Below are 15,882 nucleotides of genomic sequence, written 5' to 3'. Positions count from 1 at the left end.
TCTCACTCCTCCTTATACGAAATGTCACGCCATATCTTTGTACTATTTTATTCCATGAATGCAGTTGCACCTGAACTTCCTCCTCCATACTTCCCACACAATCAGATTGTATGAAGACACCATTGCTTTAATCTTTTTATCCACAATTTCCTCTGCCATTCTCGTCATATCATCCCTTTAACCGATTGAATCTGAATTTATTCCGAATTTGTGTGACCCCTGTAACTGAATATTTCTTAGCTTAATTCTAATGTAAGAGATGACTGTCTTGAAGGATCAGAACACTGGAATATTTACCGTTTTATTATATTTCCTAACTTACAAATACACTGAAGAAAATGGAAATTGCAACACCCAGAAGGAGTGGTGCTGCATTGCTGCAATTGAACATGCAGGACGAGTGTTCGGTTGTGATTCAATGATTACACTTTCAGGTCCCTCTGACCGCAAGTTTGGACAACAATCAATACAGGATGTGCCCACCACGAGCTGCAATACATTGATGAATTCGTTGAGGCATGGAGTCAATAAGGCCCTGGATCGCTTCCTGAGGAATTGTGGCCCATGATTGCTGCACTGCACAGGTCACTTGTGGCTGGGTGGCTGAGGACGGTTGGCCAGTTGTCGACCCATCATGTCCCACACATGCTCAACAGAACTGAGGTCCGGGGGTCTGGCGGGCCATTCTAAGGTTGTGATGTCGTGGAGAGCTTCTCTGGATATGCGTGCAGTGTGAACCTGGGCATTGTCCTGCTGAAACATCCCATTAGCAATGTTTGCCATCATAGGGACAACCACTGGATTGAGTACCCTATCAACGTACTGTCGAGCAGTCATAGTGCCCTCAACAAGCACTAATTGTGATTTCACATTAAAGCCAATAGCTCCCCAGACCATAATGCTTGGTGTTGGTCCTGTGTGCCTGTCGACAATAAGATCTGGGCGGCCCCTCTCCCCTGTACGTCGGTGCACACGATTCCGGCGATCACTGCGGGCAAGAGAGAAGCGCGATTCATCACTAAAGATGACCCTATGCAATTCGTCGACCCACGTCGATCTTTCTCGACACCAGGCCAGCCTTACACGTCGCTGTTGTGGGTCAATGGAACACCTTCTGCAGGGACACAGGCTCGTAAGCCAGCTGCACGCAGGCGATTACGAACTGTTTGTTGTGTAACGTGGGGTGCCACAACTGCTTGAATTTGCGCTGCTGTTGCATGGGGTTCCATCCGGGCCATCCGAATGATGCGGCGGTCCTCTCTCACAGTTGTCTGTCGCGCTGGGCCTGTGCCAGGTCTACGAGTGTGGGTACCTTCATTTGACCACTGCTGCCATACACGTTGTACCGTAGATGCCTGTCGGCCAACACGTTCAGAGACAGTCCTTAGTGATAATCCAGCCTCACACAGCCCAATTATCCGGGCCTTCAAAAAACGGCAAAAGTTGTTGATAGCGTGCTCTTCTCTGTCGTTGAGGCATGTTTGACGGGGAACACTTCACTGCACAGACTGCAAGTCAACTACGCTACACCAGAGTCCGTGTACTGGAGTTGATTCCTCTGCGACCAATCACGTGGGGAGACCTGTAGCAACAATCCAATGGGTCTGAAACTTTGATCGTTTATATACCTACATGGCATCGTTCCATATCTTGAAAATCAACACAAACGACCAATGACTTGGTGTTGTAATTTCCATTTTCTTAAGTGTAGGTTTGGTATGGCCAAACTGACAACTGAATACATCATTTCAGGGGCATCCAAAGTTTTTCTTTGTGTGGTATGTTTTGAAACAGTCTTCCAAATGAAGAGGAACAAGGCACTTCTTGCACTGGAATATAAAGCTTTCTTTGTGCTCCAGTAATCATTTAGGTTAGGTTTCGTAATCTGCGACATTATTTTGATGAGGGCGAAATAAGTCTTCATTTCATGTACGGATACATCTTTCTGTGTATTACCACAATCCCTACCAGCCAGAAATGTATTCTGGGCATATTTACTAGTTTTGTTTATGATCTTCCAGAAATCATCGCCCAAGAATTTACTAAATACATCTCTGTTCCAGATTCAAACAGTTGTCGAGTTGACTCCGCATTGACTGCTGAAATGTAATTTTACTGGATTATTTGGCTCGCGACGCATACATCGCTTTTGTTTACACACTCCTCACTGTCCTCACTGCTTTCGCTCAAATTGTCATCAAAATTACGTTTACGGAATTCATCATCATTTATATCACAGTCCCTTTCATTGAGAACTTTGTTCACCCACTCATAAACTTCACCAGATTTGATAGACTTTATTGTGTTCAGGCATTGGCACCGCCATAATCACAATATAAACAAACCACACGCGTACCTGAAAAGATATCCACCGAAGATAAAATTACGTAAAATAATCTTTAGTGGTCAAGGAACTTCCAAACACTTCAATACACGCTACAGATATCAATAATGAGCACTATCTATAGTTATGAATGAGAAATGAGAGAGTTAAATGGGGGACGGGCAGCGCTCGTCTTTTGTCATTACGGCAATTAGGAGCCCGTCTTTCTTCTCCAATCAGTTAATAATGATTTTTAAAATGCTATCCTCCTGTTCAATACATTACAATACAATGTAAATTTAAAACTTAAAATTCATATTTATCGTGTGATTTATCATTATTAAAGTGATAAGCTGTCAGTACAGAAATATGAAATTTAGATCTTGTGATATGTCATCCATTACTACACTGAAAAGTAATGGCGAGAGTACATTTCTTTGTTTCATACCATTCTTCTGTTCTAGCCAGTCTGTTCTCTCTCTTTCTAATTTCACTTTCACACAACTCACACTTCACCCTCCATGGAGTCTGTTCCTCAACTCCTTTTTCTTTCCAGGGCCTTCCATGTCTTACTTCTGCAAACACTATCTCCTGCCTTTTCGGTATCCAAGGAGGTCATCAGTAGAACTTTTCCATATTCATAATGTAGTTCTTATAGCTTTCTTATGGCAAATATGAGATCTATTGTGGACTTTCCTGGTCTGAAGCCATACTGTTCTCTCAGACCTCCTCCAACTTCAGCCTGAATTCGTCTCTTCACAACCTTTTCAAAAATCTTCCTATAGTAACACATTAGAATGATTCCCTAATAGATTTTACACTCTCTTCTACTTTTCTTTCTTGAAGATAGGTATAAGTTGTTCCCTTCTTGCAGTCTTTTTGTCTCTTGCATACAACTTTCTTCACCCGATATAGCTATTGTTTCCCCACCTCTCCAACTATCCTCGCTGTCTCCACACTCATCTCATCCAAACTACAGTTGGGAAAAATTGTAATTGAATTAATCAGTAATGGATGTGCATCTCATTTTAAAAAATGAACGTAAGATTTATTTGGTTGCATACAATTTTATTCTTAAACAAAGAACAATCCACTGAAGCACAAATGTAAAGGAAAAGAAAGAAAATAACAAATTGTGCATTAAACTCTTATTAAAATCTCCACTGGGTGACAGCTATAATCAGTTTCAGAAATACTAACGTCCTCCAACTCGTTAGAAATAAAGGCTGAAGTAAACAATTGCTTAATTTTAATGCTATGTTCAGAAATTAAATAAGAATGTGATACACCTTAAGATATGGCAGAGTGCGTCACTGATTTCAGAGATTAGATTATATTTTCTCGTGTCTGGTTAAATTTTGGGAAGGCTATTCCCATGTGAAATATGTTCTTTTCGACAGTGTAGCCTATGAGTTGTTATGTGTAATATTTAATGCCGGTACGTGGTATGAGTGTAACACATAGCTACAGCATCTGTGTATATAGTGTTTTCTGCCTTTTAATTTTTTAAAGTATGTTATCAGTAGTATGAACAAATACTAATGTACTTGCATAGTTTTCATGTATAAAGAAAAGAGTCATGCATTTATATATTTGCTAATGCACGAATATTAACGTTGTGCAGATTGATTGTTTGATTTGAGGTCCACGGTACTTATGCGGTAATGTACATCATTCGAATCAGCCGACGTGACACACAGCAACCCACTCAGCTGTTTCAAGTTCCGGCCAAATGTGTCAGGTTCGTACTTTCAAAAGTGGCACTATAAGCACTTACAGTCCCGTGAGTACTTTCACCCCATCAATACAGTAATTAAAGCTGAGAGGACTTTTCGTCCTGGTGAAACTTTCAACCTGATTTTTCACCCTGTTTACTATGATACCATTCTCTGCTGTCCATCTCATAACTTTGTTGAGGTCTTTTTTGCAATTGCTCATATTCCTGTAACTTATTTGTTACTCTATATCAGGGCCTCTCAAACGCCCAAAATCTCACGCGTGCAAATCGAGGCGCAAGAGCTCAGTGCACTGTGCATCGGTTCCACTCAGTTCGGACCAACGCTTCGTCTCTGGGCTACTTGGCTAAGCTCGGCTCAACTTGGCTCGGATTTGGAGCGCTACGGAGTGGGTGAGGAAGAGGGAGACAGGGGGAGCGAGTGTGACAGGCGTGGGGAAAGAGAGAGACAGCGCCTGCTCCAAATCGAGAAGTGGGGTTCTGCACTCTGGGCAACCAAGCGAAGTCGTCTTTTGCACAGTGCATGCACCTTGAGAGGCCCTGCTCTATATATAAAATCATCTGCAAAATGCCTTATCTGGGATTTCAGTTCTTTACTCACATCACTTATACAGTAAAATGTGCTTAAAACAAAACTTGAATAAAGCAGGAACTTGTCCACTACAGAATATTTTCTCGCTCCTGGTGAAGCTTACGGGGTTATAATGTTCTTACTTTTGTATAATGCAGAATCTCCTCAACACGGAAATGAAAGAATAAAATCTACTTGTACAATGTGGAAAATATTAGCAGTTGATGTATACAGTATTTGTGCATTTCCAGTGCTGGTATGATCAGTGTCATTGTTTGGATAAACTGACACACGTGTTTGGAGGGAGTGAAGTGCTTAAAAACGCATTGGCAATATTCAGCTTGTGTTAAGCAAGAATCATTCCCTGCGAGGCACTTAACTGCATTCAAAGTGATGAACATTTTATGACATACCACATTTTCAAATCGGCTACAGCTCTTCTAGCAGTGAGAATGGCCAAGAAAGAGGAGACGAGCAAGAAGATGAAGATAAAAACAAGATTCGAAGCCATGAACATGCTCAGAGTGCTTTTGTGATGTAAAGCAATTTGCCATTACATCTAACTCTTCCACTCTTCTTGAATTAAAGTACTCAGCTCAGGACTGCATTCAGAAAGACGTGATTAGAAAGAAGAGGAAACAGATTTCTTCGTTTGATCTGTGGAAGAAGGCTTAGTGTTGTGAAGTACTGTATAGATTTTTATGATGGAAATAAGTTTAAAGAGCATATATCCAGTGTTCTGAAATAGTGTAATATAGTGTTGTGATAGTGCCAAAATGATATTCTTGGTATCAGGCTGTATGTAATAATAAAGCACAATAATATTAATTAACAAATCAGTGTACTACAATACTACGTACATCAATCTGGATAGCCGAGCGTCAAGCGTAGGCAGATACAGGTAAGCTCTAAATAATATTTAAAAATACCACATACTGTATCATGTTCTGTGTAATGGCGGTGGTGATTGGTGATGTAAGGCAAAAAGACACTGTTAACATTGATGCTACCGAGCTCGATAGCTGCAGTCGCTTATGTGCGGCCAGTATCCAGTATTCGGGAGATAGTAGGTTCAAACCCCACTGTCGGCAGCCTTGAAGATGGTTTTCCGTGGTTTCCCATTTTCACACCAGGAAAATGTTGGGGCTGTACCTTAATTAAGGCCACGGCTGCTTCCTTCCCACTCCCAACCCTTCCCTGTCCCATCGTCGCCATAAGACCTATCTGTGTCACTGCGACGTAAAGCAACTAGCAAAAAAAAATATAAATAAATTTAAAAAAAATTGATGCTTTCTCGGCCTTTTCTTGCAGACAGATTTTGGGCTTATGGCATGTCAAGAAAATAGGGTGAAACTCTTTACGTTTTGCAGAGAATTTTGCTCTGCTTCTTCAGAAGAAAATTTTGACTATTCCCGAGGAAGTCTTCTACAATGAATAGGGTTTGGATTTAAGATTGTTTTACCATTGGAACTGTAGTGGTATGCTTGTTCATTACCAGGTGGCTCGCTGTATGCTGGCACAGGGCTCCAAGCGGGAGCCTGAGACAACATTAAGCTCGAATTAAGATGTTCATCATACTGTGTGCGTGAGGAGTAACGGAGGGGACATCGGATGAATCAGGGACGAATGTTGTATAAGAAATAAAATATAATGCAACGAAAGACACCAGGATAGAATAGAATAGAGCTGAAGAATGAAAAGAAAGTATGTGGAGAAAACCAGAGAATGATTGCTTCGGCGCCCGTCAAACCTATTATTTGGTGGAGGTATGTTGATGAGATATTTGTGGTATGTACAAAAGGTTCTGAGAAACTTTGTGTATTTTTAAACCACTTAAATCAGCAACATCCTTCAATTAAATTCACTATGGAGATGGAGTCGGACAGATGCCCTCCTTTCTTGGATGTTCTAGTAAGAAAGAAACCGGACGGCTCCTTAGGACATACTGTCTATCGTAAGCCTACTCACACAAATCACTACCTCCATGCAGGTTCTCACCATCATCCAGCGCAAAAAACAATTTGTGTGTCATCAAATATCCAGGAGATGGACACACTGTCACGTTCAAGGGTAATGGTTACAACAATGTACAGATTCATAGAGCCCTGCGTTCCTGAGGGACAGCTAAGCAAAGCTTACAGAAAGAAGTGAAAGGAACTGCCTACCTGCCTTACATTCACAATACCGCAGACAGAATTGCCAAGGTCCTCTGCATGCATAATATAAAAAGTGTTTGGCACAGTCACTGAAATTGCTCACAGTTTAGGTGAAAGCAAAGACAAATTATTCCCACTATTACACCCTGGGGTGTACACAATTCCCTGTATTTGCGGCAATGTATACATTGGCCAAACAAGCTGGACTCTCGGGACTTGCATCAAGGAACACCAAAGAAATATCCGTCTCGACCAGGCAGACAAGTCAGCAATAGCTGAGCACGCTCTGTCGTCGGGTGATGTCATGTTCCAAGATCTTCGAGCTCTTACCCACACTAGACACTACAGGTCTAGGATTATATGGGAAGCTGTGGAAATACCAATATAGTTGGTCCGTTATTGGACATTATAAATTTTCGAGCTAACTCATTGCTGGTTGCCAGCGTTTCGCCCCAGTGTGCTAAGTTGGGCTCATCAGTTGGTAAATAGCACACCTACCAAGACGCATGGCTAGTGCATACCGTGGAGGCCATTGCCGTAGGCTACTTGGAGCCACCGGCAGTGCCAATGCACTAAGAGAGACTTTGTCTCATTTTCAAAAATTGATGCCTGCCTGGCCATCAGATGATAAAGATGTTAATTCCCATAGGGAACCTGAAATATTTGTTCCCAATGAGTAAATTTATAATACTGGGATGAAACGCTGGCAACCAGGAACGAGTTAGCTGGAAAATTTATGATGTCCAGTAACGGACCAACTACATTGGTGTTATAAATTTATTCATTTGGAACAAATATTTCAGGTTCCCTATGGGAATCAACATCTTTATCAAGCTGTGGAAATACGTAAAAATTCTAACAATTTCAACAGGGGCACTGGCTATCAATGAAGTAATGCGTGGTTGCCAACCATCAAGGATTTATATAGGTAGTTCTCTTCCCTGTTCTTTCTATATTGTTATTTCATTTTGGTGTTTTCCAAATTTGTACATTCCTTGTCACCAGTTGGTTTATTCCAAGCTATGTGTAATGGATTAATGTCATACTTTCATATCGTGTGTACACTGGTTATGCTCCCTCCCCCCGACACACACATACATACACACACACACACACACACACACACACACACACACACACACACACTCTGTCTCACATCATCCTCTGGTTTTCTCCACATACTTTCTTTTCATTGATATAGACATTGATTCTTATAGGGAGCCTGGAATATTTGTCCCGAATGAGTAAATTTATAATACCAGTATAGTTGGTCCGTTACGGGACATTATCAATTTTCCAGCTAACTCATTCCTGGTTGCCAGCGTTTTGCCCCAGTGTGCTAAATTGGGTTCATCAGTTGGTAAATAGCAGACCTACCAAGATGCATGGCTAGTGCAAACCGTGGAGGCCACTGCGTAGGCTACTTGGAGCCACCGGCAGTGCCAATGCACTATGAGAGACTTTCTCACATTTTCAAAAATTGATGCCATCAGATGGTATAGATGTCGATTCCCACAGGGAACCTGAAATACTTGTCCTGAACGAGTTCCCTATGGGAATCGACATCTGTATCATCTGATGTCCAGGCAGGCATCAATTTTTGAAAATGAGACAAAGTCTCTCATAGTGCATTGGCACTGCCAGTGGCTCCAAGTAGTCTACGCAGTGGCCTCCACAGGATGCACTAGCCATGCGTCTTGGTAGGTGTGCTATTTATCAACTGATGAGCCCAACTCAGCACACTGGGGTGAAACACTGGCAACCAGGAGTGAGTTAGCTGGGAAATTTATAATGTCCAATAACGGACCAACTATATTGGTATTTCTTTTCATTCTTCAGCTCTGTTCGATTCCATTCTGGTGTCTTTTGTTGCATTTTATTTTATTAGTTTCTGTTTATTTCTTCTACCATTTCATTTGATGTCCTCTCTGTTACTCCTCACAGACACGGTGTGATGAACATCTTAATCGGAGCTTAATGTTGTCGTCAGCTCCGCTTCAGCGTTGTGCCAGCATACAGCGAGCCACCTGGTGACGAACGAGTGTGCCACTACAGTTCCAACGGTAAAACAATCTTAAATTCAAACCCTAATTATTGTAGAAGACTTCCTCTGCAACAATCAAGATTTTCTTCTGAAGATGCAGAGCAAAGTTCTCTGCGAAACGTGAGAGTTTCACCTTGTTTTCTTTACACGGTATAAGCCCAAAAGCCCATATCATGTCAAAAAAAAAAAAAGAATGTTTTATGTAATACAGACACTTGTCTATTTGGAAAAAAATGTTGGTCCCTTGCGATTCTGCTTTGAGCTAGTTTTTCTGTATATACAGTGTGTAACTAAATATGCGGGAAAGTTCTGCGGATTCGATAGGGGTCGTGACAAGCAGAATATGTCCTGTAAACATATGGTTTATTTGCTTTCGTTTCTGTGTTACAGGCATTGTTTGTGGTGTACATAACTCAGACCACTTCACTATGCAGGTTGGTCATTTATGTTGATAAAGTGTAACTTACTACTTACAGTTCTCTATGCAAGGTGCTTAGAATGGCTACCACGAGCTGTAATGCAGGCGTCCATGTGCCGCATCATTGACTGTCTCGCTCGTTCCCATATTCCAGGCATCTGTCGTATCGGCTGACACCCTTGCTCTATTCGCTGACGCAACATTTCCACATTATGAATAGATGTGGCATACACAATGGCCCATAAGTAGAAGTCTAATGGATTGAGATCGAGAGAACGAGCAGGCCACGTTGTCGGTCCCTGACGCCCTATCCATTTGTTTGGAAATTGCTTTTGTAAAATTGCTCTAGCAGCAAGAGCAAAATGAAGCAGTGCTCCACCATGCATGAACCACATGCGCTGAATTGAATCCAGTAGAACGTTTCCAACAAATCTGTGTGAAAGTGTTTACTTTGCTAAGCAACTGACAACACATGGCTTTGAATGCAAAACAAATGCACACAGACTTCAATAGGGACGAAACGCACAAGTGGAATGTGTGCCCTACACAAATGACCCACCTGCATAGTGAAGTGGTCTGTGTTATGTACACCGCAAACAATGCCTGTAACACGGAAACGAAAGCAAATAAACCATATGATTATAAGACAGGCCAGTAAGTTTGACATGCATTGTATGTAAGCTTTGGGAAGGCATTCTTTCTGATTATATTAGACATGTTTGCAAAATTAATAACTGGTTCGATAGAAGGCAATTCGGTTTTAGGAAAGGTTATTCCACTGAAGCTCAACTTGTAGGATTCCAGCAAGATATAGCAGATATCTTGGATTCTGGAGGTCAGATGCACTGTATCGCGATTGACCTGTCTAAAACATTTGATAGGGTGGATCATGGGAGACTACTGGCAAAAACGAGTGCAATTGGACTAGACAAAAGAGTGACTGAATGGGTTGCTATATTTCTAGAAAACAGATCTCAGAGAATTAGAGTAGGTGAAGCTTTATCTGACCCTGTAATAATTAAGAGGGGAATTCCTCAAGGCAGTATTATCGGACCTTTGTTTTCTCATATATATATAAATGATATGAGTAAAGGAGTGGAATCGGAGGTAAGGCTTTTTGCGGATGATGTTATTCTCTATAGAGTGATAAATAAGTTACAAGATTGTGAGCAACTGCAGCGTGACATAGAAAATGTTGTGAGATGGACAGCAGGCAATGGTATGATGATAAACGGGGTTAAAACTCAGGTTCTGAGTTTCACAAATAGGAAAAGTCCTCTCAGTTTTAATTACTGCGTTGATGGGGTGAAAGTTCCTTTTGGGGATCATTGTAAGTATCTAGGTGTTAATATAAGGAAAGATCTTCATTGGGGTAATCACATAAATGGGATTGTAAATAAAGGGTACAGATCTCTGCACATGGTTATGAGAGTGTTTAGGGGTTGTAGTAAGGATGTAAAGGAGAGGGCATGTAAGTCTCTGGTAAGACCCCAACTAGAGTATGGTTCCAGTGTATGGGACCCTCACCAGGATTACCTGATTCAAGAACTGAAAAAAATCCAAAGAAAAGCAGCTCGATTGGTTCTGGGTGATTTCCGACAAAAGAGTAGCGTTACAAAAATGTTGCAATATTTGGGTTGGGAAGAATTAAGAGAAAGAAGAAGAGCTGCTCGACTAAGTGGTATGTTCCGAGCTGTCAGCGGAGAGTTGGCGTGGAATGACATTAGTAGACGAATAAGTTTGAATGGCGTTTATAAAAGTAGGAAAGATCACAATATGAAGTTAAAGTTGGAATTCAAGAGGACAAACTGGGGCAAATATTCATTTATAGGAAGGGGAGTTAGGGATTGGAATAACTTACCAAGGGAGATGTTCAATAAATTTCCAATTTCTTTGAAATCATTTAGGAAAAGGCTAGGAAAGCAACAGATAGGGAATCTGCCACCTGGGCGACTGCCCTAAATGCAGATCAGTATTGATTGATTGATTGATGACATGTTCTGCTTGTTGTCAGGTCCTCTATTGAATCCCAGGAGTTTACCTACATATTTAGTTACAGCCTGTATACCAGCTGAATGAGCTGCCTCTACCAATATTTTGTTTTGCAGCCTAACAAATGTGTGAGATTGCGAGGTTGATATTTCTTTGCTAGCATCCCGTATGGTGCTAACTCACTGTAAGCACATCCTGAAAATGATTCTGAACACTATTGTAGTTTCCAACATGTGACCATAGACCGTTCAAAAATATGACATCCTTTCAATCATTTATCATACGTCAGTCTACCGTGTAACTATGTTAAAATGTCATACCAGTGATTGGGTATAGCAAAACACAGTATGAATTAAAACTATGAAACTGTGACATAGAGAGCATGTGAAACATTGACAGCTGATGGAAAACATACTCTGAAGCATTGTTAATACAAGTCTCACTCACGGCTGTGGCATAGCGCATGTGGTCAAACACTATCCTACCAATCATCAGAACATAGAATTGATAGTTTGAATCCTACAACATATAAAACTTATCACATCGATTTGAAGTTTTACTGTTTTAACACAGGTCATTGTTTGCCACATGCAAGCAGTAGAATGCCGCTGTTGTTGTTTTAGCATACTGCGCACACTGCACTGCTATGTACGGTTGTAATGAAGTTGCTTCAGTAATTCACCATGTATTTCACAGGCGAATATGTTGACATGCTCCTTATCTATGGGAAAGCAAGATAAAAATTGTTTCAGACACTGTGTCTGTCTTGGAAAAGGTATCCGGTCAGGCAATATCTGATTGCAAGGATATTCTGCATTGTTGAGAGACTTTTACGAACAACAGAGGTACATCAGATGTTGCCACTTATCTGAGAGAAGATCGTAACATTTGTGAGAATGAGGAGGCTGTTCTGGCCACAACTTGCAGTGACCCATACATTAGTACAAGGGCAGTTGCACAATGAGTGCATATCAGCCAGGCTTCTACTATGAATACTGCATGCGTATAAATCTACAGCATAACAAGGAGCTCCATGGGCAGGATTTTGAAACTCAAATGTATTGCTGTCAGTGGCTGTTAGAAAATTTGGAAAATGATGCAGTATTCCTGTCAAAAATCCTGTTCTTAGACTGCAATAATAGTACCGACATCCACCACAATATTCATTATTTGAGTGCTGACAATCCCCACTGGGTGTAACAGGCAGCCTGTCAAGTGCAATGGGGAGTGAGTGCATGGTTTGGAATCTTGAGTGATCACCTTATTGGACCGCATTTCTCTGAGGGCAATTCAACAGTTGCATGCTACCTGCACCTCCTTTGCCATGAACTCCCACTTCTGGAGGATGTACTAGACTATTTTTCTTTGACAACCATTTAATACGTGCACAATACCTATACTTTCAGTGCCATGAACTCCCACTCGGAGCTCCACAACATGGAATATTAGCCGTCTGTAATCACCGTTCTTGCCGTCTACACTTCCTTCAAAAACAAACTGATAAAGTTCTGGGTGTCTTAAGATGTGTCCTATCATTCTATCTCTTCTTCTCATCAAATTTAGCCAAATTGATCTCCTCTCACCAGTTCGATTCAGTATCTCTTAATTCGTGGTTCGATCTATCCATCTCACCTTCAGCATTCTTCTGTAACACCAAAAAGCTTCTATTCTCTTTCTTTCTGAGCTAGTTATCATCCATGTTTTGCTCCTGATTACATATCTGCATAAAAAAGGATATTTCACATACATTGAGAGATGCTAAAAACTAAATCAAAAATGAATGATTATCCTATCACATGCAAGACTGGTGTACTGAAGTGTTTAGCTTGCTTTTACCATCTACGTTATTCTGCACTGTGGCACAGTGTGTGTAAATTACAGCTTATGTTTAACATGGTTGCATTGTCCATTTTATGTTTTACAGACGTTTCATTTACATATCGGACCCTTTATTGGAGAGTCCACTCATAGTTTCTATGATTCAATATTATGGCATAAGAGCTTCCTATTTTTGTTAGGCCATAAATAAAATGATCTCTATTTTTCTGTATTTACTGTGCATATCAGAATGGCAGATGTTTTCAGGACATATATTAAACTGCGGTTTGCATCAAACAGTATTGGTAGGGGAAGTTAATATATGTAGATATAAGAAAAAAAAACACAAGCCCAATAATATTGCCTTGCAAACCCTCCCCTCTTAATTATTACAGATAATGCTTCACCTCTACTAAAGCCCACGAGAGTTGGAGTCTGATGTTTAACGCCATTGGCAATAAAAAGTTGACTAACGCTGCTGGAAAATGTTCTGTAGCTATGGCAACGATAACAGCAATGCCACATTTAAGGAAGCTATCGCCATGTGGGTTGGCTTGCTCTGTCACTTTTGTGATATTATTCGGAGTGGTATTTTGTTAGTTGTGGTAGTTGTTGCTGCTTTATGTATTTACGTGTTTGTTTTCTGAATATTATTTTCGTTGTTAATTTGTTTTTCTTGTTAGTTAATCAGTTTCTACTTGTACAGTTCTGTTCTGTATTTAACATGTGCATTTGTTGAGGTTATTGTCAGAAACTGATGATTTGGTAATTATGCAATCTCATATTTATCGGCAGCGACGTGTTCTGTCTTAAATGCTGGAATTATTAGCATGAGCTTAGGAATGGGAACAAAGTTTATTGAATTGCATTAGTCCTACATGTTTTATTAAACATCAGCCTGTATGGAAGGGTGATATGCCACAGATAGAGGTAACTATGGCAACGCAGCGTACTTTGTAGTTGCTGCTTTTACCGCTCAAATGTCAGATTCCAACTCTCGTGGGCCCAACTATACCTAAATTCACCAAGTTCTGTTTTCTAGAAAGTTAGCTACCCATTCAGTTACTCTTTTGTCTAGTTCAGTAGTCCCCATTTTCGTGAGTAGTCTCCCTTGGTATACCCTTTCAAAAGCGTTGGATTCATCAGTAGTGGTACAGTCCAGTTGACCTCCTGAATCTAAAATATCTGCTAGCTGGAAGCCTGCAAGTTGAGTTTCACTTAAACTGCTGTCTATTAAACCAGTTAGTAATTTTGCACACATGTCTAATGTAATCGGAAAGAATGCTTTTCCGGATCTGACGTGCAACACATGTCAAGCTGACTGACCTATAATGCGATAGAGACAGTGGTGAATGGTGGCATGGATTTTGCCCTCATCCTTTTGGTATTTTCATGTTTTTCCGTAACTTCTCTTTCTGTTTCTCCTTCTTCCAGTGCTGACTTGTCATCATATTTATTCTCTTAAGTTTTACCCCTCATGTTCTTATCTCTCTCTATATGTGACTTGATTTGTCACTTGTGTATTTCCTTCCATTACTTACAATGACAGATCTGTGAGGGAAGAGCGAACAACAGGAGGAGAAGACAAAGACAAACAAACATTTGTTACTCTTTGAATTATAATAAGAATAATTGAATGCGGGCATGTTTATGAAGACAGATATAAACTTATTCATGTGGTTTTCATGTGGCTTTTTATACTTATTTGATTCTTTGCACCTATCATATCCTGACCATTTCTTATATTATCCAACAAATTGCTGTTCTGATGATTGCTGACTTCTCATATAAGGTAAATTCTTTGTAGATTTCTGGGCTCAGGTTGGGAAGGAGCTCGTGCCTGGGACATGGTCCAGATATATGATGCTCTTCCTACTGCCGATCGTCAGAGGATTGAACGCATAGAGTTCCTGGATGAACAGGAGTTACTGGTGCAACTGTTCCAGCATTACTGTATTTGTGTTGCCTGGAATGGGGATACTTTCTGTGATATAGACATCACTTAAAAACTGAAGACTGTGTGGTGTTCTGTTGTTATTTCTCTTTAATGTGTCCCTGCTCCTTATCCATCCCATGAAGAGTAATTACTGTGCAAATAACGTGTTTTAACTTATTGCAAAACAGTGTCTTGATAGTTTGAAGTTTTCACTGGCCCTGAACGACAAAAGTCATTTGGGATTATGGCAAGTAAATTGCATTAAAAATGGAGATTTCTCAGTATTTGCTTGAGAACCATGTTTTCCAGTTGAAGTAATGCAAAGAGTTTTAGTATTGTATCTGACCATTTTGATAAGGAGAGTATGAAGCTATTTGTCGTCATTACTTTGATACTACTTTTAAAAGTAATTTTGTTACGTTCAAGTTGGAGATATTAACAGTATTTTTCTTTTAATTCTGCAGCTGAGCATTAAAATGTAAGCTTTTAAGTGAATGTTTAGTATAATTACTTCTAATATATGAATAAATAGATATTCATTGAATTCCTCTTAATATATCTACATAATGTGTGTAGTGTCCTTGTTTGTATCTTTCTGAAATTTTCACTAAAATTCTCAGAGAGCTAAAAAAAAGAAAGAAAAAACACACACACAAAAAAAGAAAAAAAATATGAAGATATGAACCCGTATTCTACATCTATATATTAAGAGTTTACTAAAAGCAGTTTTGGCAAATCTGTCTGTCCTTTCTTCTGGACCGATTAGCTTCATTTTTGTTTTATTCTCTCTGCAATTACCTGCTGGTGAATCATGAGACATTGATAGGTCTCTACATTCAGCCAAATTTGAGTAATCATAAAAATGAAGTCATTAAATGATCAGTACAAT

At 40.2% G+C, this 15,882-nt stretch overlaps 1 protein-coding gene across 3 annotated transcripts in view; it reads left to right on the top strand.

The window, feature by feature from the left end:
- Window positions 1-15,625, top strand: part of LOC136879004 (leucine carboxyl methyltransferase 1) — a 65,600-nt gene extending 49,975 nt beyond the window's left edge. The window contains exons 5-6 of one of the 3 annotated variants that reach the window (XR_010860878.2): window positions 8,730-8,848; window positions 14,865-15,002. Coding sequence is in view for 2 of the 3 variants with exons in the window: in XM_067152689.2 (XP_067008790.1) it covers window positions 14,865-15,063 (199 nt within the window). In the remaining variant the exon portion in view is untranslated. Of the gene's footprint in view, window positions 1-8,729; window positions 8,849-14,864 lie in introns of all 3 variants that reach the window. The other 2 variants (XM_067152689.2, XM_067152688.2) reach the window with 2 other exon arrangements.
- The last annotated feature ends 257 nt before the right edge of the window (window positions 15,626-15,882 follow it).

This window comes from Anabrus simplex, chromosome 8, assembly GCF_040414725.1.
Source record: "Anabrus simplex isolate iqAnaSimp1 chromosome 8, ASM4041472v1, whole genome shotgun sequence".
Lineage (NCBI taxonomy): Eukaryota > Metazoa > Arthropoda > Insecta > Orthoptera > Tettigoniidae > Anabrus > Anabrus simplex.
This window is presented reverse-complemented; position numbering and strand designations above follow the sequence as displayed.